The 27,828-nt window shown below is 35.7% G+C and overlaps 1 protein-coding gene across 5 annotated transcripts in view; it reads left to right on the top strand.

Moving 5' to 3' along the window:
• rapgef2a (Rap guanine nucleotide exchange factor 2a) overlaps positions 1 to 26,876 on the top strand; it is a 45,623-nt gene extending 18,747 nt beyond the window's left edge. For 2 of the 5 annotated variants that reach the window (XM_048197597.1, XM_048197601.1), the window contains exons 4-30: positions 3,002 to 3,085; positions 3,173 to 3,248; positions 3,335 to 3,502; positions 3,983 to 4,000; positions 7,696 to 7,818; positions 8,276 to 8,453; positions 8,554 to 8,690; positions 8,765 to 8,923; positions 10,041 to 10,193; positions 10,854 to 11,018; positions 11,112 to 11,219; positions 11,337 to 11,540; positions 11,645 to 11,753; positions 11,858 to 12,101; positions 12,308 to 12,468; positions 14,813 to 14,827; positions 16,461 to 16,701; positions 16,782 to 17,165; positions 17,678 to 17,889; positions 17,980 to 18,103; positions 19,756 to 19,779; positions 21,014 to 21,231; positions 21,572 to 21,700; positions 21,820 to 21,969; positions 23,405 to 23,564; positions 24,069 to 24,595; positions 25,783 to 26,876. In XM_048197597.1, coding sequence (XP_048053554.1) covers positions 3,002 to 3,085; positions 3,173 to 3,248; positions 3,335 to 3,502; positions 3,983 to 4,000; positions 7,696 to 7,818; positions 8,276 to 8,453; positions 8,554 to 8,690; positions 8,765 to 8,923; positions 10,041 to 10,193; positions 10,854 to 11,018; positions 11,112 to 11,219; positions 11,337 to 11,540; positions 11,645 to 11,753; positions 11,858 to 12,101; positions 12,308 to 12,468; positions 14,813 to 14,827; positions 16,461 to 16,701; positions 16,782 to 17,165; positions 17,678 to 17,889; positions 17,980 to 18,103; positions 19,756 to 19,779; positions 21,014 to 21,231; positions 21,572 to 21,700; positions 21,820 to 21,969; positions 23,405 to 23,564; positions 24,069 to 24,595; positions 25,783 to 25,808 — 4,297 coding nt within the window. In that variant the 3' untranslated portion in view covers positions 25,809 to 26,876. The remainder of the gene's footprint in view (positions 1 to 3,001; positions 3,086 to 3,172; positions 3,249 to 3,334; positions 3,503 to 3,982; positions 4,001 to 7,695; positions 7,819 to 8,275; positions 8,454 to 8,553; positions 8,691 to 8,764; positions 8,924 to 10,040; positions 10,194 to 10,853; positions 11,019 to 11,111; positions 11,220 to 11,336; positions 11,541 to 11,644; positions 11,754 to 11,857; positions 12,102 to 12,307; positions 12,469 to 14,812; positions 14,828 to 16,460; positions 16,702 to 16,781; positions 17,166 to 17,677; positions 17,890 to 17,979; positions 18,104 to 19,755; positions 19,780 to 21,013; positions 21,232 to 21,571; positions 21,701 to 21,819; positions 21,970 to 23,404; positions 23,565 to 24,068; positions 24,596 to 25,782) is intronic. The other 3 variants (XM_048197598.1, XM_048197599.1, XM_048197600.1) reach the window with 3 other exon arrangements.
• The last annotated feature ends 952 nt before the right edge of the window (positions 26,877 to 27,828 follow it).

Raw genomic sequence — 27,828 nt, 5'->3', positions numbered from 1 at the left:
AGTATAACCATGGGACTTAAACAGCATACATGTTGCCACGAGTCTAGTGTGATAAAATAGTTTGCTGACCTTGGCTGTGTAAAGTTTGTTATATCCAAACTCCATTGTCATGGCAAAGTATCTATTTTAACCTGTTGGTGTGTCAAAAAGGGACTGTTTACATGTACTTTTTTGGCATTATATCAGTAACACATAGGCAGAAATTCATCGACCTGACAAAGGATGATTTTGACCGCTTTAGAGCTTTATAATAAACAGGGTCTTTTTGCATAATATGTGATTTAACAAAAAAATACCAGCTTCATTTTCATATTTGACATTTACTTTTATTGCAAGTTATTTTCTGTAATAATGAACATTACCTGATTATACTTGAATGTTCAAGTAAATCCTTTACATAGTCAGGGCAACATTTTCTATGGAAAAGTAAAGTCATGCTAGCTCATCAAAATCCTGAACATTCCCCACTATGTACTTTCCCCTTCATTTTCCCCCCACTTTTTCTAACTGTACCCTCCCATTATCTGCAGTAAATCTTCACTGTGGTGCAATGCCTGCATTAACCAGGCTGTCAAAGTCAGTGCTTTCCAAAACACAGAAAATCAGCCATGTGCTGCTTTTCACTTGGGAACTGTGTTGTGCAAATGCATAGGCTCGTACAATTTCATTCAGCATAGTTTGAAAACCACCAGTCTCAACCTCAGATGGTATGCCCAAGGACCACCAACAGCCTCAAAACTGAATCGACTTAAGCCCAAAGTATGCTTCAGTTTTGACATGAACACTTAACGTATGCATACAGCTGAACGCACAGCCTTTCAAAGTATACTCCATTTGATACAGAAAATATATTTCCTATAAATGCTGTTCTTTTGAACTTCGCATTCAAACTGTTTTCAATATTGATTATAAGATTTTTAGTGTTTCTTGAGCACCAAATAATCATATTAGAATGATTTCTGGAGAATCATGTTACACTGAAGACTACTAAAAATTTAGCTTTGCCATTACAGGAAGAAATTATTTTTTAAAATACAGTCAATACATTTTTAATATATTTTTACTAGTGGGTGCAGGACACTATAGTTCATTTATGTAAGTGAGGATAGCAAAATAAAGTAAACTGTGATGTATTATACCCAAAAATTCTTCATACAGTGGACTACCAGTAAAATTAATACAAATTTGGAACCAAAAATTATTCAGACACTTTGAACTGACCATGTTTTGCTCAAGTGTTATCTGACATAATTAAGACTAATTTTTTCTGACACAGTTTAACTCTGAGATTTTGTCATATTTTATTACCATTTTTTTTAACCAAAAGCGAATAAACTGTATTAATGAATGAAATGTTCAAGGTGTCTGAATAAATTTTGGTTTGACTATGTGACCCTGGACTATAAAACCAGTCATAAGGTCAATTTATTGAAATTGAGATTTATACATCATCTGAAAGCTGAATAAATAAGCTTTTCATTGATGTATGGTTTGTTTCAAACTATTTGAAAATCTGAAATCTGATGGTGCAAAAATCAAAATATTGAGAAAATCTCCTTTGAAGTTGCCTGAATCAAGTCCTTAGCAATGCATATCCACACACAAATATATATATTTTTAAAATATTTACGGTAAGAAATTTACAAGATAACCAAATGGAACATGATCTTTACTTAATATCCTAATGATTTTTGGCATAAAAGAAAAATCTATAATTCTGACCCATACAATGTATTATTGGCTATTGCTACAAATATACCTGTGCATCTTATGACTGGTTTTGTGGTCCAGGGTCACATATATTAAAATAGAAAAGGGCTGTTTTCAATTGTTATAATATTTCACAATATAGTACAGTTTTTACAGTGTTCTTGAAAAATTATTTGCAGCCCCGGTGAGCATAAAATAATTCCTTCAAAAACATAAAATCTTATCGACCTCAAACTTTTGAATGATAATGTACATATCCGGAACTTTGGATCACAGTCTTAACATATCCTAATAAGCTAATATCCTTTGTGGTGTTTATAAAACATTTTTTTGATGTTGTTTCATCCATACACATCACATGGTTAGTCATTTTAAATGCTGGGCATATGGACTCTTACTGTCTAACTGGATCGTTTAGCAGCAAGTCAAGTGTGCTTTGTTATTCTGCTATATGTGGAGACATAGAGTGGAACGAAATGTGCCTCGCAGGACCATGGTGCTACGTATTTAAACATAAATATAAACAGCACAAGTACAAACCTACACATAGTTAACCTACTGAAAGAAGTAATCTAACTATACATATACTATATATAATCTAACTATACATATACATAATCTAAAACTACATGTACTTTACATAAATACTGTACTGGACAAATAATTTGAATTTGACATGAAACGACACGCAGTGCAGTCGTACAAAAAAGACATTCAGGGCAAATAGTGCAACTTGGAGACAGTGCAAGGTGAGTCTGTTGTGTATGTACATGTAATCATGTATTACCCTTGTCAGTCTAGGTAGCGGTGAGGATGTTAAAGTGTCCAGTGCACATAGAGAGAGAAGAGAGATTGTACAGCCCACTCATCCACCTATGCGTAGCCTACTCATACACTCAATATTGCACAAAAGAGTTGTACACGTAGTGCAATGGTACAAAGAGACAGTGCAGAAAGAGACATTCAGGGCAAACAGCGCAACTTGGAGAGAATGCAATATGAGTTTGTTAAAAGTGGACAAGACCTCATGCGAATGGTAAAAAGTCTGGCTATGTGAGACTTGCAAACCACAGGTGCCCTTTGCTCTGAGAACTACTGCATTGACCAAGACCCATACACCCACATTTGTATGATTCATCACATTTGTTTCCTTTGCCCAACGTGGCATGCGTGTTGTTAGCTCACTGCTCCACCTGGAATATAATAGTAAGAATGGACCGAAATGTTGAGTTTTTGTGCATGTTTATGTGTGTGTAATGTTGTAATATTTGTCTTTGTGTGTATGTTATAGTCCTGATGACATTGGGACCTGCTGGTATATCCTCCTGTCTGGCTCTGTCTTTATAAAGGAGTCCATGTTTCTTCCCCGCAGCAGGTATGGGTGTTTGTGTTTGGTTTGCCCCATTGGATTCTCACTGTGTCCTGTTCAGTGTTTTGTGTGACACGTGCGGTTTCATTTCAGTTTTGGTAAGCGTTCTGCGGGTAGTTTACGTCGTGGTTGTGAGTGTATCGTCCTTGAGGCTTCAGAAATGATTGTGGTGAGTTACACAAGCCTGTATATGTGCAGTAAGCCATGTATCAGTTAGATGGGGATACAGTTATCCACTCTCTGTCTCTCTCTCAGGTGGACTACATGGACGACAACGACGAGTATTTCCAAAGACAAGCATCTCATCGGCAGTCCAGGAGAAGATTCCGCAAGATAAACCAGCGCGGAGAGCGACAGACTATAATTGATACGGTTGATCATTATCCAGTCAGCAAGCCCCCTCTCCCACCAGGATACCACTCGGTTCGTTCACAAATATATACAATTTTAAATCTGCCCTTTTGATAAAATTATGAATATACAAATAGCTGCAACTTCTAAGATGTGGTCACATTAGTGGAATTTCTGCGAAAGTCACTTTCAAACCAAGCAGTTCTGTTGGTAAACGTGGCGAATTTGTGGGATCAGCTTGAAGCCACTGCAAAATCTATTTGGGGAACTTTTCACCCTCACGCAAAATCCCAATTGTGTGCATTCCTTTTGAAATGTCTGCAAATTTCACAAAAATTTGCCGAACAATGGTAAATGTGACTTCACCTTAACTCTATTTCACATGATTTGATTTCAAGTCGGTGTGTGTGCATCTTAACAAGTTGTAGCTTACTTATATCACTCATCTTGTGTTATTCTTTAACATTTAAATATATGAACTGTCACTGTATTTTGTATTAAATTAATATGTGGAAAGTGTATTAATGTGTTTTTAATTTTGTCTTGCTGCAGGAATGCTCAAAATCCCAGGTAATTATCTTTTTAGTACTAACAAATAATAATCTTTCAGATTTTATATTGAATACTTTATCCTGCTAGCTTTATATGCAGAAACAACTAAGTAAACCTTTGATAGGGTGATTCCCTCAAAAGGTGTAAATGCTTTGACACTTTCAATGTTATTCCGACATGGATAAATTGGTGCAAGTTGTCATATTTGAAAACCATATCATTCTCATTATTTTGATAGCAGCACAGAAAGTACACACTGCAGCTTTCACATTCATGTATGTTTTGACACTTGTGTCTAGCTATGCTAAAAGTATACTTCCCTTGTCTGTGTTTGACTTCGGTTTGCAGTATTCTCGCTATCAGCACAGTCTGCTGATATCCGCTCAAACCTTTGGTGTGCAACCCAATTTTTGTGTCCATGCGGACTTTTGCGCATATGTGAGTGATTTGAGGACTCAAATCAAACAAATGTCCATTAGGTATTGCGCACCCGCTTATCCCACACTCACGGTCAATGGAGCATAATATTAAAGAATAACTTGCACATACAACTGTGCACTAGATGGAGCAGAATGTAGAAAATGAAGTATACCCAGGCCTTAATAAAATGAAAATAAAATTAATAAAATGTAGTTTGATCTAAATACAAATTCATTGTTTATCCAATATTTATGTGTGCTATGCTATTAGCAGCATACAAGCACCAAACTCTATTGGAATCGATGAGTGGAGTCTTCCACATCCCTCACGTGAGGAGCACATTATGGCCTTGTTTACACCTGGTATTAAGATGTGCTCTCTGCAATCCAATCACAAGTAAACAATGCTAAAAACAGGTGTAAACGGGGTCTAAAATGTTTCGAGCTTGTCAACTTTCAACCAATTTCAGAGATAGTTGAAAATGCATTCAACCGGATTGCTTTTTTTGTAGTGTAGAGACTCATGTGGTCGAATGCATTCGAACATCCATAAAAAAGTCTGTCTACTTGAATCTTATCCATTTGTTTCCTTTCCCATTCGCTCTTATGCAGCATTATGATTTTATTTATTAAATCCAATTTATGTGCTGCACTCGGCGCTCACACAAAAGTGATATAGATAGTAGAAAAAATAAGAGGGGAGGGTCTACATGAAATCCGAACACAATTGTAACACGTCTCAACTGACCATTTGTGATCAGATCACTGAAAGCGCATCTTAATACCAGGTGGAAACAGAACCTTTGTCAGAGTTACTGCCTATATAGTGTTACTCTATATAGAGTGGTGCCTTAAAAGACAGCAGCCTATATAGACAACAAGACAGATCACTAGGTTTTGTAACAGAGCCATAGTCTTGGCTACATTCTTAGCAAATTTAATCTGGTAAAAGCATCCCTATCTTCTTTTCCATCACTCATAGTTTCTCCCCTGTGGCACTTTGAGCATTTAGTCTCTCTCTCTCTGCATTAGTTTTGTTTTATTATCCCCTGTCTTGTAATGGCCCTGGTTATGATTGACAGCAGGGGGTGGGCTCTTGACAGATATATGTGCCATCCTGATTGTTCAGTGAGCTGCCAATCATTGCAGGGTTGACCCTGGTGACTGGTTTAGTAGGGCAGTGGGTGTCAACCATCCCCCACCCCTTCCGCTTAAACAATACCAGCCTCTTGATAATCCCATGATCTTGTGTTGGTGTGTGTGTGTGAATGGGACAGAGGGGCAGGGTCTGATGAAAATTGTGTCTGCAGAAGCATCCCTCTCTGCCAGAGTGCTGTCTGTTACTGTGGTGATGGGCAGATTTCAGTAGAGAGAGGGATGCTCTCTCTGAGAGAGTGCACTGGGGAGAAAAAAAATAAAGTAGGTGCAGTTAGAACATTTAGTGGTACAAAAAGAGACATATAATGTTTTAGGTTAGTTTAAGTGTACACAGGATGGTTGGACATTCAGTATTGCAGGCTATGAGACAGATAGTCCTGTCTCATGGCTATGGAGTCAGGGGACAGGAGACCAGGACTGTGAGTATCTCTCGCACACACACACTCTCTCTCAAAAGCCTCACAAAAAACCTGTGAACAACCTTTTTTTTTTGGCTCATACAGGCTAAACTCATGCATAAATTCTTTGTTTAGCCATGCAAGTTACATTTTTATTGATTTTGATGGATGAACTAATTTTTGTCATAATTGTATACAAGCAGAAAATATTAGTTTGAATGAACAATTTCCTGATGACTAAATATATTTTAATTTGAACAGAATTATGAGTTTTGAATTGGATTGAGTGAGTTGGTCTGTTTTACAAGTTGATGTTTATTTTTAGTTATCTTTCATTTATATATATATATATATATATATATATATATATATATATATATATATATATATATATATATATATATATATATATATATAAAATTTAAATCTAAATAATTTTGTTTCTGATTTTGTTGTGTGATTTAATTTGGAATTGGATTTTTACGTATTTTTTTTAGAAATGTTTCTGCAGTTGTTTTGACGTTTTAAGTTTTCCTTCCGTTATGTTTTAATACATTTAATTTTATAGGTTGTATACCAGTGATTTGTTTGAGAGGTCACACTATTGAGTTTTTGAATTTCGTGTGTGTATTCTACACGTGATTTTGTTGTAGGTTCACTGTATGTAGGCCATCTGATCTAGGGCATCAGTACATGAACCCATCAACTTTACTGTAGTAAGCCTCAGGGTACGTTGTACAGTAGGGTGTTGCGGTGGGGGTGTCTGTGCATTAGCAGGTATAATCATTATTTGGATTCATTAACTGATGAAAGCTTCAGTCATTACTCCATACATTAGTCCACCACAAATGCCCTGAATTAAGAGTAATTGGAGCTTTTTTGGTGTGTTTTTGTTGTGATTGACAGGCCTGGAATAAGTCAATTAAATTAATTAAGGACCCATGTGCGAACACTTAAAAGTCATGGGAAACACTATAGTGAATATAATTGTTTTCTCCAAAATATTTGTCTTAAAATTGCTCTTCACAAATGCAAGCTCTATAAAATGAATCTTTTAAAATTCTTATCCAGTTATCATAAATGACTGATGTGTGCATGATTGGTATGTGCCTCACTGCTAGCAATAATACTTTAGTGATTGTTTATTTTTATCAACCAATGACTAAAATGAGTCCTAGTAGATGGATATTTAAAATGCCACCGTTCAGCTGAACTTGTGTGCGTGTGAGAACACACCATCCATTCCACTAAAGAGTAATTGTGCTGACGATCACACAGGGGTTTAAAATTAATCCTTGGGGGAAAAAACACTATATTTGCACAAATGCTCACAAGCTTTTGTAAGGAAACAGTTGCTATGTTGTCTTTATGCATATATATAGTTAACATAACATTTGAAAGTGTCTTGCATGCATAATATTATTTTAAACTATTTTTCTAAATATTATACATGCAGTTTTAATCATATTATTTGAGATCTGCATGGAATATTTGTACTTTTAAAAAATGTGTCACTGCAGAAGCAGTTACATGCACTTAGAAAAAGCTGAAAGGTGTTTAAAATGTTGAAAAAGAAATGCTGACCAGCACGTGAAATTTCCCTTAAATACATTTTAATCTAAAATCTGTCTGTTAAATCTGTCTATTTAATTTATTTTATATAATAATGTTTTTAAACTATTTATTTTTTGTTTATCAATTGTTTTGTTTTTTGTAACTGTATATGTTTCTCTTGCAGCTTCCTGCCGACTTCTCAAAGCTTCACCCCTCTGACAGTTGCCACTCCCATATGACTTCCAGCCAATCACGTTCCAGCATCGCCAGTGATTCAGGAAGTAGCAGCCTATCAGATATTTACCAGGTGATAAAAGACTCAGTTTCTATCCCTCTAGAAAGCAATCTCCTTACACACTCTGCAACAGAAGCACATCCTGACAGATTTATTGTGAACATCTGGGACACATACTCGCACGCATTTAAATCCTGTTCTGTAGAGGACTCCCCCCACCCTCCTCTGTGGTCCATCTGTCACCTCTCTGTAACCTATTCATGTCAGCCCTCAAGCGCACACACCTTTTGATCCACAGATCAGCATTACATATACACACACAAACATCCACGGCATGCGCAAACAAAATCAGCTCAGAGTGCCAACACACACTTCTGCCTGTACACACATGCACGAGCAAATCATATTCACTGGATTTGCTTTGTTTTTATTTGTAAATGCATGTCACAAAGCCGTTTAACTGCAAATCAAATGTCTGTGAACATCGTGAAGAAACAAGCAGTTTGAGCTCACACGGTTTCTTTTACAGGCCACTGAGAGTGAGTGTGGGGATATGGATCTGAGTGGGCTTCCTGAAACAGCGGTGGACTCGGACGAAGATGATGATGATGAAGACGTAGGGAGGGGAGCGGACCCTCTTATGAGTCGAGATATTGTGAGAGACTGTCTGGAGAAAGATCCAATGGACCGTACAGATGATGACATTGGTAAACCTTTGTTGTTTGAATTGTTCCACTATGCTACATTTTCACTTTCACTTTCATTTTCACTTTCTATTTCATTTTCTTCTTCTCTTTCTGTATATAGAGCAGTTGCTGGAGTTTGTGCAGCAGCTCCCGGCATTTGCCAGTCTGAGTGTTTCAGTGCGGAGGGAACTCTGTGCCGTCATGGTGTTTGCGGTCGTGGAACGTGCCGGAACCGTCGTGCTCAACCACGGTGAAGAAGTAAGACTGGCCCCATTGCAGCATTTCATCTCCTCGTTTGTGTTCAGTTGATAACAGGCAAGTGTGTGTTTTAGCTGGACTCATGGTCAGTCATTCTGAATGGAGCAGTAGAGGTGATCTATCCAGATGGCCGCCCTGAGAGTGTGTGTATGGGTGGAAGTTTTGGTGTCTCCCCTTCTTTGGAGAAACAACTGATGACTGGAGTCATGAGGACCAAAGTGGACGACTGTCAGGTAAGAGTGTCTACTAAAATTGGGCATGATGGTGTACAATTCAGCAGCTCATTAATGTCAATAAATTGAATCTAGATTTTTTTTTTTTTTTTTATAAGCATAAGTATTTGTGACCCTTGCTTGCAAAATGAGTCAGAATGAGCACGGGTTAATTTCGAGCTACGGCAAAACAAGTGAAAAAATGTAAATTTTGGTCGAAATTGAGGTTTTCACAAAAATTAGTTCATTAAGCCCTCATCTAGCGATGCCAATACCAATTAAACATCTAAAAGTATCTTTACTTGTATGTTTTCTGAGATGAGTACCTTTCCTTTGACCATGAAAAATGCCGTTTTGATTACTGGCACTTCCCTCAGCACAAGTGTGGTATCGTTTTAAAGCGAAGCATTCCAACCTTGGTGAATATTCATAGCGAATTCTCGATGGCATGATTCTGAACAAAATGAAATGTGATTTTCAAACTCAGGCTGATGTAAACAAAATGAATTTACTCACACTGATGCCTCAGACAGCACGCGATCCTGATATTCACAGAATTAGAGTATTTCAAAATATCTGTCTTAGCAAGTATTCACGCAAACATTATCTGTTATGTCTTAAGTGAACCTTTGGTTAACTGTTGAGGGGAAAAACATCTGATATGTAACATTATATTAGACACGTGTGGTACAGTAGGTCTTAATATATAGGCTGTCTGTTCATTAATGTTAATCAAAGAATTGTGGAATCATGGAAAAAAGTTGAATATATATTTTTCTTAAAGATATGGGTGGGTTTGACTTGGTTTTAAGGTATGGTTGCTTGGTCTAATTTGTTTTGGAATCTTCACAAAACTTTAACTCGATTTTTCTCAAAATTGACTTTGCTGACTCTATCGACTTCAAACAGGTGTAGCTCAGTCATTTATTGTCGGAATAACAATAACAAATTTTGAAAATTTGCTCATTGCGACTCCTTTTGCCAGCATGGGACACATTTCTAGATCAGAAATGCAATTTTATGATTATCGTCTATCAAGTAAAATTCCCATACAAGCTTTATTTTTAATGCAAATTTTAACCATAATATGGTGACGCACAAAAATCACGTTAACATTATTATTTGTGTGTGTGTGTAGTTTGTGTGTATTGCCCAACAGGACTACTGCTGCATTCTGAATCAGGTTGAGCAGAACACACAGCGAGTGGAGGAGGAAGGAGAAATTGTCATGGTGAAAGAACACCGAGAACTCGACCGGACGGGCACACGCAAGGGACACATTGTTGTCAAGGTAAGCACTGTATTTTGGAAAAATCTGACTGACTTAAGAGTGCTCTACTCAGAAATCAGAGTTAAGCTTTACAGTCTGGTCTAATTTAATCTCAGACCTTTTATGTTATGTGAATGGAAGTAGTACAACATACCTTTGAGAATTTAAAGATATATTAAATTTATACTTTTATTCAGCAAGGATGCATTAAATTGATCAAAAGTGACATTAAAGAATTTTATATTTCAAATAAATTCTGTTCCTTTTTAACTTTCCATTCATCAATCCTTAAAGAAAGCACCAGATCTTGAGCTTGAAATCAGCATATTAGAGTGATTTCTGAAGAATCATGTGAGACTGAGTGGAGTAATGACTTCTAAAAATTCAACTTGACATAAATAAATATTATATACAAAATATATTACATATTAATTTTAAATTGTAATAATATTGTATAATATTACAAATGTACTATATTTTTCATCAAATATCATAAGAGACTTTCAAAAACATACAATTTTTTATTTATTTATTTATTTTTTACAGACCCCAGACTTTTAATCAGTACTGTATGGTTATTTTGTCACATCATTTAACCAATTAATAAACTAAATGAATAGATTTAAAATGTGTCTTTTAAATGTGGTAATTTAAGAAAAATCTGATGTACGTTTTTTTTAGGGTACTGCTGAAAGACTAATGCAGCACTTAGTGGAGGATCATTCAGTCGTCGACCCCACGTATATTGAAGACTTCCTGTTGACCTATCGTACCTTCTTGCCCAGTCCTCTGATTTTGGGACAGAGACTTCTGGACTGGTTTAATGACCCCAGTTTACGGGACAAGGTAGCGTGATTGAATCAATCATTTCTAAAGAAACACACACATTAAGCTTCAGTGGGTCTGGACTCAAAGTTCTTCACTCTCTCCTCTACTTAGGTAACCCGGGTTGTATTGTTATGGGTTAACAATCACTTTAGTGACTTTGAAGGAGACCCTGATATGACCAATTTTTTGGAGGAGTTCCAGAGCAATCTGGAAAAAGAGGTATGAACAGCATACAAGCATTACTCCTAATTATCTCAATTTAATCTATAATTTAACTATACATTAATTATCACATTATCAGACTAGCATCCTTATTAACTGTATTTATCCGAGCAGAAAATGACAGGACAGTTGCGGTTGCTCAACATAGCTTGTGCTGCTAAAGCCAAACCCAGAGTGATTACTATAACAAGGACTGCTCGAGAGATTCCCCTCCCCTTCACACTTATTGGAGGAGCTGAACGGGGGACGCGCCTCTTTATCAGTAGTGTGGAAGTCGGCAGCAAAGCAGAGGAGGCGGGGCTTAAACGTGGAGACCAGGTAAGACCTTTTAAATCTCGGTGTAATGCAACGTTAACACATGGAAGCATTTTCTGACACATTTTGTATTTCTCTTTGTCTATCCTTTTCACACCCATGAGCAGATATTGGAGGTGAACGGGCAGACGTTTGAGAATGTGCAGTTGTCCAAAGCAATTGAAATTCTTAGGAACAACATACAGCTCTGTATGAGTGTCAAAACCAACCTCCTGGGTGAGATTCCCTCCAGGATACACATCTCAACACACACAGACTGCTGATTTCAATATCTCACTTTTTTATTTTTTCTTATCTTTACTCATTTTCACTCTTCTCAGTCTTCAAGGAGTTGGTGGCCAGGGTGGCAGAGGAAAGGAAAAACGGTGTTCCTCATCTTCCAAAGATTGGTGACGGAAAGAAAAATAGCCGTTATTCTGTACCTGAAATTGGGGCTGGATCTGATGTAATAGGTCAAGAAAAGGTCAGCAAGAAGGTCAAAGCACATACAATGGGTGGCCGAAACAAACTGATGAAGATTCTAGACAAGACACGCATGAGCATCCTACCTCAGAAACCTTACAGGTATACAAGAACACACATTCTTCTCACACTGTTGAGAAGAGAAGAGTCAAAGAGTACAAATATTGTCATCTTAGTGATATTTTCATAAATGGAATGGGTTTTTAGGAATATTTCACATCAACCCCATGTGGTTTTTGCGGTAAATTCTGATATATGAATGTTAATTTTTTTATTAAGTCATGAGTCATTATGCTTTTGTTGTGTAGTGACCTCGGGTTAGGGCAGACTCAGGATGACAGCATTGTGGGATTACGGCAGAACAAACAGACTCCGACCACTATGCCAGTCAGCGGAAGTCTCTCATCCAGTAACCCTGACCTGGCCCAAGGCCAACAACGCATCATCGACTACAGTACACAGCCACCAGGTAAATGGATACAGAATACTCAAATGTTTACCCAAAAATGAGTGTACACAAGATGATGAAATATAATTCTAAAATGCAATATAATTTTATATTATTAAAATTATATTAATTTTAATTATATTAATATAATTAAATTTATATCATATTTAATTATATTATTATTAATATTTAATTATATTAATATAATTATATATTACTAATATTAAATATATATATACACATACACAGAGCTGGGTAGAACTGATTATGGATTACATGATTACATATTATTCACACAATGACAGATAATTTATTTATAGTTTATTGATTCTACTTAATTGTTTTTTTCTTTTTAAATTTTCCTTTCTAAAAATCCTGCTGTCTCGAACTATTTAGCTTTGACTATATTCACAAATGTTGTGTAAATACATTTTTTTTGTTCCATGCTTCTGAATTTGAGGGGAAAAAAGCACATGATTATGCAAAAACAAATGAATAAGTTGCTAAACGCTGGTTATGTATAGCTGTGATACACTGTCGCCATCATAACCAGTGACCTTTAGTAACTGTTGACATGCAGGTAAACAAATTAAATATTTATGTTTTTAATGTTCAAGTGTTTAAATTAGTTTCATTTTATATTTTTATGATTTATGAAGCTATTAGCTTTTTATCAACTCGTAAACCCACGGCAGTTCTTAGATTATGCCCAGTTTAGGAAACCCTGGTGTAATGTTCAGTAATACATTTTATGATGTTAAAATCAAAAAATGCTTTTTTTTAATAATATGGTACATCTAAAAAGTAGCCAGAATACATTACCAAAAATGAGTAACCTAGATTACGTTACCAACTACAGTTTTTATCATGTAATCTGTGTGTGTGTGTGTGTGTGTGTGTGTGTGTGTGTGTGTGTGTGTGTGTGTGTGTGTGTGTATGTATGTATGTATGTATGTATGTATATATATATATATAGTTGTGCTCAAAAGTATACATACCCCTTGCAGAATCTGCAAAATGTTAATTATTTTAACAAAATAAGAAGGATCATGCAAAATGTGTTCTTTTTTTTTTTTTAGCACTGTGCTGAATAAGATATTTTGCATAAAAGATGTTTACATATAGTCAAAAAATAGCTGAATTTATAAAAATGACCCGTTCAAAAATTTACATACCCTTGATTCTCAATACTGTGTGTGGTTACCTGGATGATCCACGACTGTTTTTATGTTTTGTGATGGTTGTTCATGAGTCTCTTGTTTGTCCTGAGAAGTTAAACTGACCAACGTTTTTCAGAAAAATCCTCCAGATCCTGCAGATTCTTCAGTTTTCCAGCATCTTTTGCATATTTGAACCCTTTTCAGCAGTGACTGTATGATGTGAGATCCATCTTTCACACTGAGGACAACTGAGGGACTCAAACACAACTATTAAAAAAGGTTCAAACATTCACTGATGCTCCAGAAGGAAACCCGATGCATTAAGAGCCGGGGGTGAAAACTTTTTGAATTTGAAGATCAAGATAAATTTTACTTAATTTGTCTTCCGGGAAACGTGTGAGTATCTTCTGTAGCTTCCGATGGGCAGTACTAAATGAAAAAATTAGATATTTAAACAAAGTAAGACAAATTTGGACATCTTCATCTTGTTCAAAAGTTTTCACCCCCTGGCTCTTAATGCATCGTGTTTTCTTCTGGAGCATCAGTGAATGTTTGAACCTTTTTTTTAATAGTTGTGTTTGAGTCCCTCAGTTCTCCTCAGTGTGAAAAGATGGATCTTAAAATCACACAGTCACTGCTGGAAAGGGTTCAAATGTGCAAAAGATCTGGAGTATTGAGAATCAAGGGTATGTACATTTTTGAACGGGTCATTTTTATAAATTCAACTATTTTTTGACTATATGTAAACATCTTTTGGGGTATGTAAACTTTTGAGCACAACTCTGTATGTGATGTGTGTGTATATGTATGTGTGTGTGTATATATATATATATATATATATATATATATATATATATATATATATATATATATATATATATATATATATATATATATATATATATATATATATATATGTGTATATGTGTATATATATATATGTATATGTATATATGTATATGTGTGTGTGTGTGTCTGTCAAAAATAATGCATTAAGGATGCAAGGATGGTCCACGTGATCAGCCCTGCTTTTCTCCGTGGGCTTTTCTTTGTGGAGACCCACAGGACGCTTGCTTGTTTCAAGCTCTGCTGCCTATGTTTACATGGACACTTTTTATTTCAAAAATTCTTTTTGTGTTCCTGCTTTACTTTTGTTATATCTGTGCGATATACTAATGATCCCGCTACCTTCTCCTTGCTCACAGCATCTGGATTCACTCGTGAGTATTTGTGCACTGCTGCAGTTCTGCTCGTCTTTTTAGACACCTGATTTATAGTTCCACTCGTCTTCTCTAGATAGCTGTTTGTCTTCATAGAAACCTGTCTCACGTAATTGCCTGTCTATCTCTCTCAAAATCTCTTGTATAGTTTTCTGTAGTTGCCAGTCTTTCCTTCTCTCTGCTATAACTGATCTTTTCAGCCCTTTTATAGTAATCGTTCTTTTACAGATATGATTAATTTCTGCAAACTTGAGTCAGTGGCAATTTTTTCACACTGATGGCATCAGCATGGATTATCTGTCACTTGTGGATAAAAACAGACTTATAGGAAGTTCTTGCTTTCTTGAAAGTAAAAAAAGGGGTGTAGTAGCACGGTTACCTTGTGTTTTTGCTAATATACTGTGTTTTGCCGGTTGTCTGGCAAGCCTGACTCACGCTCTAGGTCGAATTAAACACGCCTTAAGTTCTGTGGGACTGTATCCACACTTTTTACATTGTCTCTGGTTTATTTCAGTGTCCTGTCTGTGTAGACTCATACACTTTGTGCCATCTGCAAAACTTGCCACTGGGCCAAGTCCTAAGTTACCGTTTTTATTTCTTTCTTTTTTTTATTTAATTGATATACCACTCTAACTGTTTTCTCTTTTTATGTACAAATGTTTCTGTAGCTGCTGTTTATATTTAGCATTGTCTTAATGCATTTCTGAATAAAGTTAACATAGCTTCTTAACATTTTCAATTAAGCACCGCAAGTTCTGAAGTAATTCAAAAGAACTGTTAAAAAAAATAACAAATATAATAAAATATAAATATAATAAAAAATAAATCACTGATACAAATGATTTTTTTAAGATCTATTTTTACATATCCATTTTTTTTTATACACTTAAAAAAAGGTACACCACATAACTCTGTGATTTGAATCTAGTGGTTTGAGGTTTACCAATGGTTGCCTTTGATCACCACACCAAATCTTACTAGATCACTTACTCGATCACTAGGGCCACTGATTGTAAGAGTAAGTCCTACAAGAAGTATCTCAGGAAAAAATGTTGTATGAGCATGTAAGTAGTATTTCTGACATCTTAGTAACCTTTTTTTATTTGTTTATAGACATGTAAACTTGTAAATGACATAAACCTTAAATGTCCTGCCAAATTGAATACGCTAAAGGACCGGTATTATCTTTTTTTTATTTTTAAATTGTCATGTTACTGAAGAACCTGTACTTTGACATTTCTCTTTTAAATTAAAGCTCTGCCTGTCCCTGCAGTAAATGCTTTGTCTCCATATATCCTCTACTTTACTCTACAAGATGTTGTACAGCTTATTATGTTTGTACATATTTTATTTTCATTAGTGCCAAGATGCCTTATCTGACTTCTGCTTGATCTGGATCTCCAGTTAACCTTTTTGTCTTTGTTATTAGGGTTCCTATCATCTCTTTTCATTTGAATCTTTATATCTACCTCTTCGACATCTACCTTGTCCATTTAGCTAATATAGTTTTAGAAGTTGCATGTAATCTGTGCTATGCAGGAATGTTTGGAACTCAGTGCTGGTTGAGGTTTACAAACAATTTATAAGCTTACATACAGTTGTTTTATGCTTTGTTCAACTTTTTCATTCACAGAATTGCAAGACCAGGTGCTGCGTATTTTCAAGGCAGACCAACAAAGTCGTTACTTACTGATCAATAGGGACACCACAGCGAGAGAGGCAGCCAATCAGGCAATGCGAGAGTTTGGCATGACCGCAAGTCCCGAGGCTTATTCACTCTGTGAGGTGTCGGTCACACAGGAGGGCGTTATTAAACAGAGGCGACTACCTGATCAACTCTCTAAACTGGCTGACAAGATACAGCTGACTGCTAGGTTTGGACTTAAGCTGAATTTGTGAATTCAAATGGACTGTTTAGTGATTTATTTTAATATGTGATGGTGTTTTTTTTCAGGTATTATCTCAAGAGCAACATGGAGACAGAGACACTGTGTTCAGATGTGGAAGCACAGGAGATGCAGCGAGAATCTGTGGTTCCGCTGCTATCCTTGAGCTCCATGGAGATAGCCAATCAGCTGTCAGCACGCAACTATCTGTTATTTTCCAGCATTGAACCAACGGATTACATTAGCGACCTCTTCAAGCTTCACCCACAAGATCCTCCCACCAACCTGCGCAACTTTGAGGATCTTGTAAACCAGGAGACTTTCTGGGTCGCTACAGAGATAGTACAGGAAACCAACCTAGCCAAAAGAGTGAAGATCATCAAGCACTTTATAAAGATTGCCCTTCACTGCCGTGACTGCAAGAACTTCAACTCCATGTTTGCCATTATCAGGTAGACTTTGATGTCCAGGAAATACATCAAATGAGCACTTTAGTATATGTGTCTCTTAGTGTTGTCATGATACCTTAATTATGTTTCTCACGGTATGATACCAAGTAGAATCATGATACCAGTCATATTGTTTAGATGCGTCATATTGCTGCGGCAATACCTTTTATACAATACATTTTATTATTATTGTAAAATTGAAATATAACTATTGTATAATATATATTTATTTATAATTTATACATTTATTTATTGTAAATATTACTTAATCTATCATTTTCAAAGAAAACTAAAGGAAAACCAGCGCCGTCAAAACGTTTAATTGATTTCATTAAAATTGTCTGCAATAAAATATAATATAGGACGCCATCTTCCATGCTTCTCACCATATAAATGTGTCCGTGTGCTTGTGATTCTTGGAAAAAAATGTCAAGTTTGTTAATGTTAATGCTGGGAATAGTCTGTCTCCTCCCCATTATACAGTCTCTGAAGTATATCTGTATATTTTTTTTCAGTGGGTTCAATCTATCACCTGTCTCTCGGTTGCGATCTACATGGGAACGATTGCCTGGAAAATACGAGAAACTTTTGGCAGAATTACAGGACGTTTTCGACCCTTCTCGCAACATGGCCAAATACCGCAACCTACTCAACAAACACAACTTGCAGCCGCCAGTCATTCCTCTGTTTCCTGTCATTAAGAAAGACCTCACCTTCCTCCACGAGGGTAGCTTGCATTTTTCTCTGTTTCTGTTGCCTCAAAATTTAGAGTTTGGTTTAAAAATGGACTATGAACCTGTCAAACATGTGCTTATAGGCAACAACTCCAAGGTGGATGGTCTGGTGAATTTTGAGAAGTTGAGGATGATTGCACGAGAGATCAGACACGTGGTTCGAATGGCTTCCATCACTATGGACCCTGCATTGCTTTTTAAGACTAGGTACACTCACTCACAAAGTGTACAATTATTCAGCAATGATATTTCATACACACAAACTCATATCATCAATTAAAACTTAAGATAAAAGCATAATTACACAAACACACTAGCTCTTTTTCAAAACTTACTGAGCTGCATCACTACCTGCACAGGAAATGAAACCTCATCAGTGGCCGATTTAGAATAATCTGTTTTTTATCAAACTGAAATATTGTTTAACACTATTGTTCAGTATTTGAAAATGAGTTCCTGTCGCCTTGTACTGCATTTTGAATTAATTTTTTCTGTTTGTGGCAAAGCGTTGTGGATTTGCTGTCTACATGAAACATTCGTGTGTGAGCCAGTGTAATTAAGATACCTACCTATGATGCCTTAAATTAGGGGTGCTCCGATCGATCAGCTGAGATCAGTTTTGTCCGTTAAACACGTTCTATGACTCGATCAGTAATCACTAAATTTGGCAATTCGATCGCAATTTGATCACATAAAACTATAAAAAGTTGCCACCGAATTGCATATGAACAGTATACGGATGAGGCTTTTGTGCCACATTCTGCTTTGTAACTTCGGGAAACATTAGTAAACCATAGTAAATTGCACATCTTTATTAGAGCAGGTTGTCTCTATTCAAACAAGCCCAAACACAACATAGCATGATGCGTAGAAAATCCTCATGGAGCAAAATGACATGCTGCTTGGCTAAAGCTATAGGACTTCTGGGATCTGATCATGTCGCAATCATGACCCAACGTCATTTCAAAGTTCAACCAATAAAAACTGGATCTTGGGTATGGTGTGTAGAGACCAATCAGACACTGTTTTACAGCTGGAACACCCTTGGATTGGAATCTATTGCTCAGATTGATGTTTAGATTTACTGTGCACCATAGAATAGGAGCACATATAAGTATTTTTGATGTTCAGTAAAACACTTGTCTGGAGAGGTTTTTGAACTTTTGATAAAAAGGCTACCATGGTTCCAAAATGCCATATTTTGATTGCTTTGAGATATCAAATCACTAATTTCTAATAGTCGTCATGTCAAGCATGAATAACAAAAGAAATCAATAATAGCATCACTTTTTCTGGGATTTTGTCAGCAGTGTTGTAACATAATAATCTATTTTCTTCAAAATTCGAAAGGTTTTCTGTCAAATGAGACCATGTACTTGATGATGCCTTGTTTTTTGTAGAGTTGTAATCCATTACATTTAAGTATGCCACTTGCACATGAAATCATTAAAATGCCTTTAGGGTGTAGGTTAACAGTGACAGTCAACAGAGAGCTTACATATCACTTTTATAAAGCTTGATTGATCAGCATCGGTATCGACCGATCATGATGACAAGAAATCGGTAGTCGGCATTGGCTGCAAAAATCTTGATCGGAGCATTCCTACGTAAAATGTTTCCTACGTAGTTTGTAAGCAGCTCACTAGGTATTGAACACAGTGTGGCCTATATATTTCAACTATTGCTAATAGTTTTGCTGACACTGACAGTCATTTGTGTGCTTGGTGTCTTACTGGACTTCTTGTTTTTGGGCCTTTGCTTTATGGGCTTCACTGTCTAAGCACTAGTGTCTTTTTGTCTCCTTTTTCTTGATCTCTTAATTTTCTTGTTCTTTGGCTCTTCACTGGTCTGTGTTTTAGGAAGAAAAAGTGGAGGAGTCTTGGGTAAGTGGGACTGCTACTGTCTTTCTCTTTTTTTCCTTCACTTTCTCTTTTAACTGTCATTGTTTTGCTGTGTGCTGTGTACTAAACAACACTAACACTTAATTTAATAGCTTATTCAAAAGCTTATTTCTCCAAAATGTTAATATTCATCCTCTGGAAAAGCATGAATTTTTCTTATCAATGTTTTTCTACAATGATTTATATGGTTGTATAAAAGTGTTGCTACTTGAGTAGGAGTGGGCATTGAGCAATATTGTAGTTGAGTACTAAAATGTTTTATTTAGTATAATATAATCAATAATAGATAAAAATACTTAAAAGCATTAATGAAAAAAAAATTAAAAAAAAAAAATTATATTTGCACTTACCGGCGGCTTGCGTAGAAAATACATATGCTCTGTTTTTTAAAAAAGGCTACTAAAGAAGGTATTAAAGGTGGTTGCAGGGACAATAAAATACCACTCTTTAATAAGTTTTCACTGTGAAATCAAAATCTCATTTGATGGTCCTCTAGCAACCGTTAGTAGAGTTGTATTCAGTAGGGGAAAAATGTATTGGTGCCTACCAGTGTTATTTTACTAGTATTTATATACTATAGTTTTTTAAAATATTTGGAATTAGCTTTTAATTTTTTAATTTTTTTTTAAATATCATTTTTGTTTAATTTTTAGTAAATTTTAATGTGCTTTTGTCTATTACGGCTTATGTTTAATTTATTTTTATTTCAGTTTTAGTTTGTTCAGTTTTAGTTTTTAATTATTTCCTGTTTATTACCAATTTTAGTGCTTCAACTTAAACTTATATCAGTTAGTTGCCAATTCATCTAATATTAGATTAATATTATTATTAGTTTTTTTTGTTGTTGTTGTTTATTAATTTTAGTTTTAGTTACCGATAATAACCCTGTTGCCTACAGCAAGTAAGCGCAAATATACATCAATTTGCAAGTAATTTGATTTGGTATTTTACTAGTTTACTGGTTAGTTGAAGAATGAGTATTTGACTAGTTAATTACTCATGCTCATCCCTACTTTCTAGACATGTAAATATTTCATTAACCTGTAGCTAGTCTCTCATCTATATTCTCTTCGTTATGCATGTTAAAAAAAGGCTGTGATAATTCCCCAGCAGGACTCTGGCTGATTTATCTAGTTGTCTTGCTAACTTCCTGTTGGTTTGATGTGTTTGACCCGTTTCCATTAACATACATTGCCTTTTGTTCTAATGTGTTTAGGTCTCTAAGCCAGGTGAGCAGCTCTTCTCTCTCTGACATCGGAACGATGGGCGGGAAGAGGAAAGGGAGGCGGAGCTCTTTTCTCAGTGCTAAGAAACTCTATGAGGTGGAGATGATGAGTAGACGTGTGCGGCAGTATCTGGACTCACACACACATGAGAGTAATGAAGACACACTCCATGAACTCTCCATGCAGTGTGAGCCCGCCAACAGCTCGAGTGAGTTGGCGCGCATATTTTAAATATCACAATGACCCTGACTTCCTGAAAAAATAATTGATTATTGCTAGTTGTGCATTAGATCAGTAGATTACTTTATAGTTATGTCTTTTATGTTCTCAAACGTCCTTAAATACCATAATGTGAATAACATAAATTTCATAGTAATGAAATTGACTTTTCTTAGAGACTAAATTCTTATATGATTAGTCGGGAATTGAAAAACCACAAAAATACAAAAAAAAATAGCTTTTTTTGTTCCATAAATTAATATCCAAAACATTTATACCTTTCATATAATGGGCCAGCTAACCTTGTGTATGTGTGCTTGTGGTTTCAGTGCTGAAGAACTCTAATGAGAGGAGGAGAGTGGATGTATCTCCTGTTGGTCAAAGAAGCGCCACTCCGCAGCAAACAAATGGAAGTCATGGTGTCAAGAAATCACTTGACAAAGAGTTAGCACCATTTGGTAAGACCTTTCTCTGTTGTACCTATTCAAATGAGCTGAGTTCTGTTAATGTTTGAGCACCCTCTGCTGGTGACTTGTAAGTCTTGTTTGTAGTGAGATGGTGTTCTTTGTGTCTGTAGGTGCCCAGTCTCCTCAGTCTCTCCATAAGATTTTGTCTCTGTCAGAAAAGGGGCGGGACAGACAACGAAAACCGCCTGAGGACAGCCAGTCATATGCTTCCTCTCTACTCTCCTCTCCACGTACCTCACCTCAGAGCACACCTAGAAAAGGTATGTAGGAATGTGCATTGATTCAGTTAAATAAAACTTGGTAGCACTGATGGAAACATTCCTTAGATTTTGGTCCATATTGACATGATAGCTTCAGGCAGTTGCTGCGGATTAGTCGGCTGCACATCCATGATGCGAATCTCCCAAAAAAAGGCCTCTCACTGGATATTTTCTCTTTTTCGGTCCATTTTCTGTAAACCATGCATGGTTGTACGTGAAAATCCCAGTAGATCAGCAGTAGATCCTGATAGATAGATGATCACTAGGGGTGTGACGAGATCTCGTGGCACGAGATCTCGCGAGACTAATATGTGACGAGATTTCTCGTCGAGGCGAAAAGTAGTCTCGTGATGTTGTTGCCATGACAGAGTGTTAGGATGATTAGGAAAGAATATGCCACGCTTCGTTTACATTACGCCTCCACTGTCATTTTGCTTTGTATTTAAATAAAAACCATTTAATTCAGTTGGATAACGGTTGCCGCCGCTCCATATTTACAGAGTTACGTGCGATCGCTAAAAGTGAAAGTAAACACGCGCGCGCATTCAAACGCGATTTCAATACCCCGCATTTTGAAAGCGGCTCCCTGATGAATGCAAATATCTCTCAATATGAAAGCTATCTTAGGCTGGGCAGCGTAGTTGTAACCATCTCTTAGCTCTGTATCAAAGAAAAAAATGGTCTTATTTGCACTTTGGTTGCACTTATTGTAAAGTAATTACCATAAAAAATGAATAACAGTTTTCTCTTAATCTTATTAAGCACAAACAATAAGGTTTCATTTGTTAACATTAGTTAATGCACTGTGAACTATCATGAACTAACAATGAATGACTATTAACTAACATAAACAAAGATTAATAAATACTGTAGCAAATATATTGCTCATTGTTAGTTGATGTTGGTTAATTAATGTTAATAAATGAGACCTTATTGTAAAGTGTTACCATTTTTATTTATACTGTTTTTATGATCAGTTTGTGGAAAGGAGTTCAGTTAGGAGGTCAAAAGTTGTAGAAGCTCATAAATCATGTACAGTAAGGTCTGAAGAGACTGAAATCATACAGAAGAGAAGCCAGTCAGTTGAGTTAGTGGCAAAACCTTTTACAGTACTTGAGTGTTGTTGTCTTTTACTGCATATGATAATTTATACTCCGTAGAACTGAAATTACATTCATTACAAGATGATTAGTTAAAACATTTTAAAGACACCTGCAGAATATTTTTTCTAGTCATGTATTTCGCCATTGAGGATTTCTTAAAAATAGTGTGTAAAAATCTTGTCTCGTCTCGTCTCGTGAACTCAATCTCGAGTCTCGTCTTCGTCTCGTGAGATACCTGTCTTGTCACACCCCTAATGATCACACTTCTAAAGTGTAAGATATTCTCTGATTTATGTAATTATTGTTTGCTTATGCATGTGTTTTTCTCATAGCCCCACAGTTAGTGGTGAGTGAAGCATCGGATCAGTTGAGTCTGTTAAGCTCCTCCTCCTCTGATCTCATCATGGTTGATGACCACACACATGCTCAACCCCATACGCTTGCACACCCACTCAGCACGCGTAGATCTGAGCCTGACCAAATAAGCCTGGGGTAAGAGGTTTACACAAGTTAGAAAAATATATATATATATTTTTCTTTTTTTTCTTTTTGTTTCTGGATGCTTGTTTCTTCCACTGAATTAAAAACAAAAAAAAATGTTCAGACTTTTTTTCTTGCAATTGCGAAGTTACTCACAATTCTGACTTTTTTCTCAGAATTGTGAGTTTATATCTCGCAATTCTGACTTTATAACTCGGAATTATAAGTTAATAACTCACAGTTGTGGGTTTATAGCTTGCAATTCTGACTGTAACATGCAATTGCGAGTTATGAAGTGAGGAAAAAGTCAGTTTTTTTTTTTTTTTTTTTTCCTCAGAATTGTACTTTATAACTCCCAGTTGCATATCTCACAATTCTGAGAAAAGAAGTCAGAATTGTGAGATGAAAAAGTCGCAATTATCTTTTTTTTTAATTAATGAATTAATTTATTTTATTCAGTGGCAAGCTTCCATAAGTACCTTATTTTTAAAGTTTTTCTATATTTCTTTCTCTCAGGTCCTACTCCTTGACTCAGGATCAGTGTGACCGTGCGTCGTTGGACGCAGCAGACAGTGGCCGTGGCAGCTGGACGTCCTGCTCCAGTGGTTCCCATGACAACATCCAGAGCATTCCACAGCGTGTGGGTTATTATGAAAACCGCAGCTGGGAGACGCTGTCAGAAGGGATGGGACGTAGTCACGTGACCACACCTACCGGTTACTGGGGTGATGAATTGGAAGGTGACACAGGAACAATAAAACGAAGGGGTGGAAAAGACGAGACTCCAAATTCAAACAAGAATACTGCGAGTCGGAGGGAGGGACGTTTTAGAGAGCCGCCGCCCACACCACCTGGTTATACTGCTCTGTCATTGGCTGAGGCAGACAGCCACAGTCATGCTCATGGCCGACGCCCACCAGACTACACAGCAGCTCTGCAGAGGTCTCGATTCCTTAAAAGGTCATGTGATCCTCCTCCAATACACCCATCCAGTAGATTACCAGCATACAACCACTGCCAGTCACGGAGACCACAACCAGATGGTGAGTATTTGATTACGCAGTAACCACTACAAAAATATCTGCTAAACATCACTCTGATTTTAAAAAAAGAAATTCAAATGGAAAAACCAGAACTAAATGTTGTATTGTTAAAAACTGATAGACATAGACCAGTAATCAGTTGAACAGTATTTTGATGATATAATTTACGCTGCCATTCAAAAGTTTGGTTTTAAAAGAAGTTTCTAATGCTCACCAAGGCTACATTTAATTGATTAAAAATACAACAAAAAAAACAGTTTATAATAACTATTTTCTATTTGAATATATTTTAAAATGTAATTTATTCCTGTGATGGCAAAGCTGAATTTTCAGCATCATTACTCCAGTCTTCAGTGTCACATGATCCTTCAGAAATCATTCTAAAATGCTGATTTGATGTTCAAGAAACATTTATTATTATTATCAATGTTGAAAACTGTTGTGTACAATATTTTTTCCCCAGGATTCTTTGATGAATTTGATGAAAGTTGAAAGGAACAGCATTTACCTGTAATAGATAGCTTTTTATACACTACCATTGTTTGGTTCAACAAAGTTTTTATTCATACTTTTATTCAGCAAGTATGTATTAAATTGATCACAAGTGACAGTAAATATGTATAATGTTACAAAAGATTTCTATTTCAGATAAATGCTGTTCTTTTGAACTTTCTATTCATCAAAGAATCCTGGAAAAAAATTCAACATTGATAATAAATGTTTTTTTGATGCTGAAAATTCTGTTTTGCCAACACAGGCATAAATTACATTTTAAAATATATTCAAATAGAAAAGTTATTTTAAATTGTAACAATATTTCACAATATTACTGTTTTTTTTTTTTTGTATTTTTAATCAAATAAATACAGCCTTTGGTGAGCAGGCGAAACTTAATTTAAAAACATTACAAATCTTACCGATCCCAGACTTTTGAACGGCGGTGTATTTGATTATTGATTTTGATATTATTATTTGTACAGTTGTTTAATATATTAAATAACAGCCAAGAATGTGTAGCTTAACAGTTACACATAGCCCAAAATTTTGCATAGAAATTAAATAAATAAATAAAAATGTTCTCATTCATATTATGATTTTATTGTTATTATAGTTTATGATAAACAAGATAGTTAAATATTAGGAAATTATAATTCAAGTTTTCTTTTTTTTGTCTTTTCTTTCTACAGAAAATGAGCAGATATCTGCAGTTTAATAAGGGACAATTATAATATATCTCTACCCCCATAGTTTCACAACCTTGTCGATATGGAAACATGGCCCTGGACTGAACTACAGCATTTAAGGCCCTTCATGGAGATCACTGTGAAAGAGTAAAGGAGCAGAGAAAATGTTGGCACTTTTAACATAAGTTCTGCAAAACAAAGACAAGAAGGAACAAACAGATTGTTGCGTAGTAAAATGAAGCACATAGTCTCATTTTAAGCACAGAATGATGAGAGGTGTTGCACATAATGCAATATCAGTGTTACAAAACCATGGAAACCAGTATTATGTCATTTCATTTGAAGTTTTAATCTGCCATGTTACTTTTTAACATGCTAAAGAAACTGTATGTGTGTGTTTGTGTGCGTGTGAGAGAGAGTGTTCAAATCAGTGACAGAAGGAGATGTAGCTCTCTTCGGACACTTGAAGACAGAAAGAAAAGACTGAGCAGCTGCCTCTCACAGACCTCAATAGTCTCAGACATCTCTCTGTTCTTATATCAGTGTTTAATGTTACTCATTTACATTTTAAACATGCCTTTTCTCATTTGATCGTGACCCCAAAAACTTTCCAAATGTGCCCACAAGTTTCTGTTTGAAAAGATTTTATGTTTTGTATTTTTATTTAATTTTATGTGTCAGTTTTATTGTTTCTGGCTGTCAAAGTGTATGGCACAAATCATGAACTGTTGCACAAATTTTCAGAAGCAAGCGATAGTAGTCAAGAATATATAAATTATAGTTGTTGCATAGATGATAGGTGGTCATGATATGGTCAGTAAATAGTTACGACAATATATTTTATATAGAACGTCATGAGTTCAAATGTATCGCTTTTAGCTCCTTGTGTTTCTACCCAGCCAAATCTATAAGAATCACATGCATTTCTACGTCTTTTACAAAGACAACTGGCAAAGTCTGTAACTACTTTTGTATTTTTAATACAACTATTGTAAATACTGGTTATATTTTGTTAAAGATTTCAGAGACCTATTCTGTTTATTGGACACAATTCAGCTACAAATGACTGAAGGAAAATAAACACTGTAGCAATGAAATCCCATGTCTCGTATCTCCATCTTTAATTCTTTTGGTGCTTTAACGTTGTGTACAAAGTATCGTAGGGGTGAAGAATTTGCATAAAGTTTGACATTATTTTGACAAACAAGTAGCCCCGCCCAAAACTCATGCCACTGGCAGAGAGGAGCCTCCATGTTTTCTGATTGGCTAACACCTGTGGTCTGTGCTCAGATTCTTCTCTGCTGTTTACAGAGCCCAGGGTTGTCAGTGTTGTATCTCAGGACATCTACAGTAGTCAACATTTGAAGTGGATCAAAAAGGTTCATCAATGTTGTCCTAAGAACTAAGAAGAAGGTTGTAGGACAACTTTGATGAAAGGTTTTGATCCACTTCAAATGTTGACTACTATATTTCAGTGATACCTGTCAGGTAGTGGGGGCATTTTATGTGTACTATTTTCAAATTATTAGCTTATAATTAGTGTTGTTGTCACAAAAGAACAATAGTAAGATTTAACTATCTTTTCCCCTGTGCAACAGTAGAATGGTCCATAGTCAAGACTTTGTTCCTATACAGAAATTAATGTTCAGAAATGCTGAGAAATGTTCACTGGAGTAAAAAGTTTAACAACTAGCCCTGGACTTCATTATATAGAAATTTTCAAATCATTTTATAAAAGTATGAGGTTCAAGGGTGGGACAATTATAAAGCTATTGACAAAGACATGTAAATGTTTTTTTATTATTATTTTATTGTTATTTTGAAAGCATTTTGACATATATCTTAGTATATAATTGTTGAACATTACAATTTTGAACATTATTGTACATATATTAATGTTACGACATTTTATATGAATTTTAACTATATAAAATGATTACAAACAGGATGTCCTTAGTTGGACTTAAAGGGTTAGTTCACCCAAAAATGAAAATTCTGTCATTTATTACTCACCCTCATGTTGTTCCAAACCTGTAAGTCCTTCGTTCA

Source organism: Megalobrama amblycephala, linkage group LG7 (genome assembly GCF_018812025.1).
Source record: "Megalobrama amblycephala isolate DHTTF-2021 linkage group LG7, ASM1881202v1, whole genome shotgun sequence".
In the NCBI taxonomy this organism is placed as follows: domain Eukaryota; kingdom Metazoa; phylum Chordata; class Actinopteri; order Cypriniformes; family Xenocyprididae; genus Megalobrama; species Megalobrama amblycephala.
Note: the sequence above shows the minus strand (reverse complement) of the source record. Positions and strands in the feature narration are given on the sequence as shown.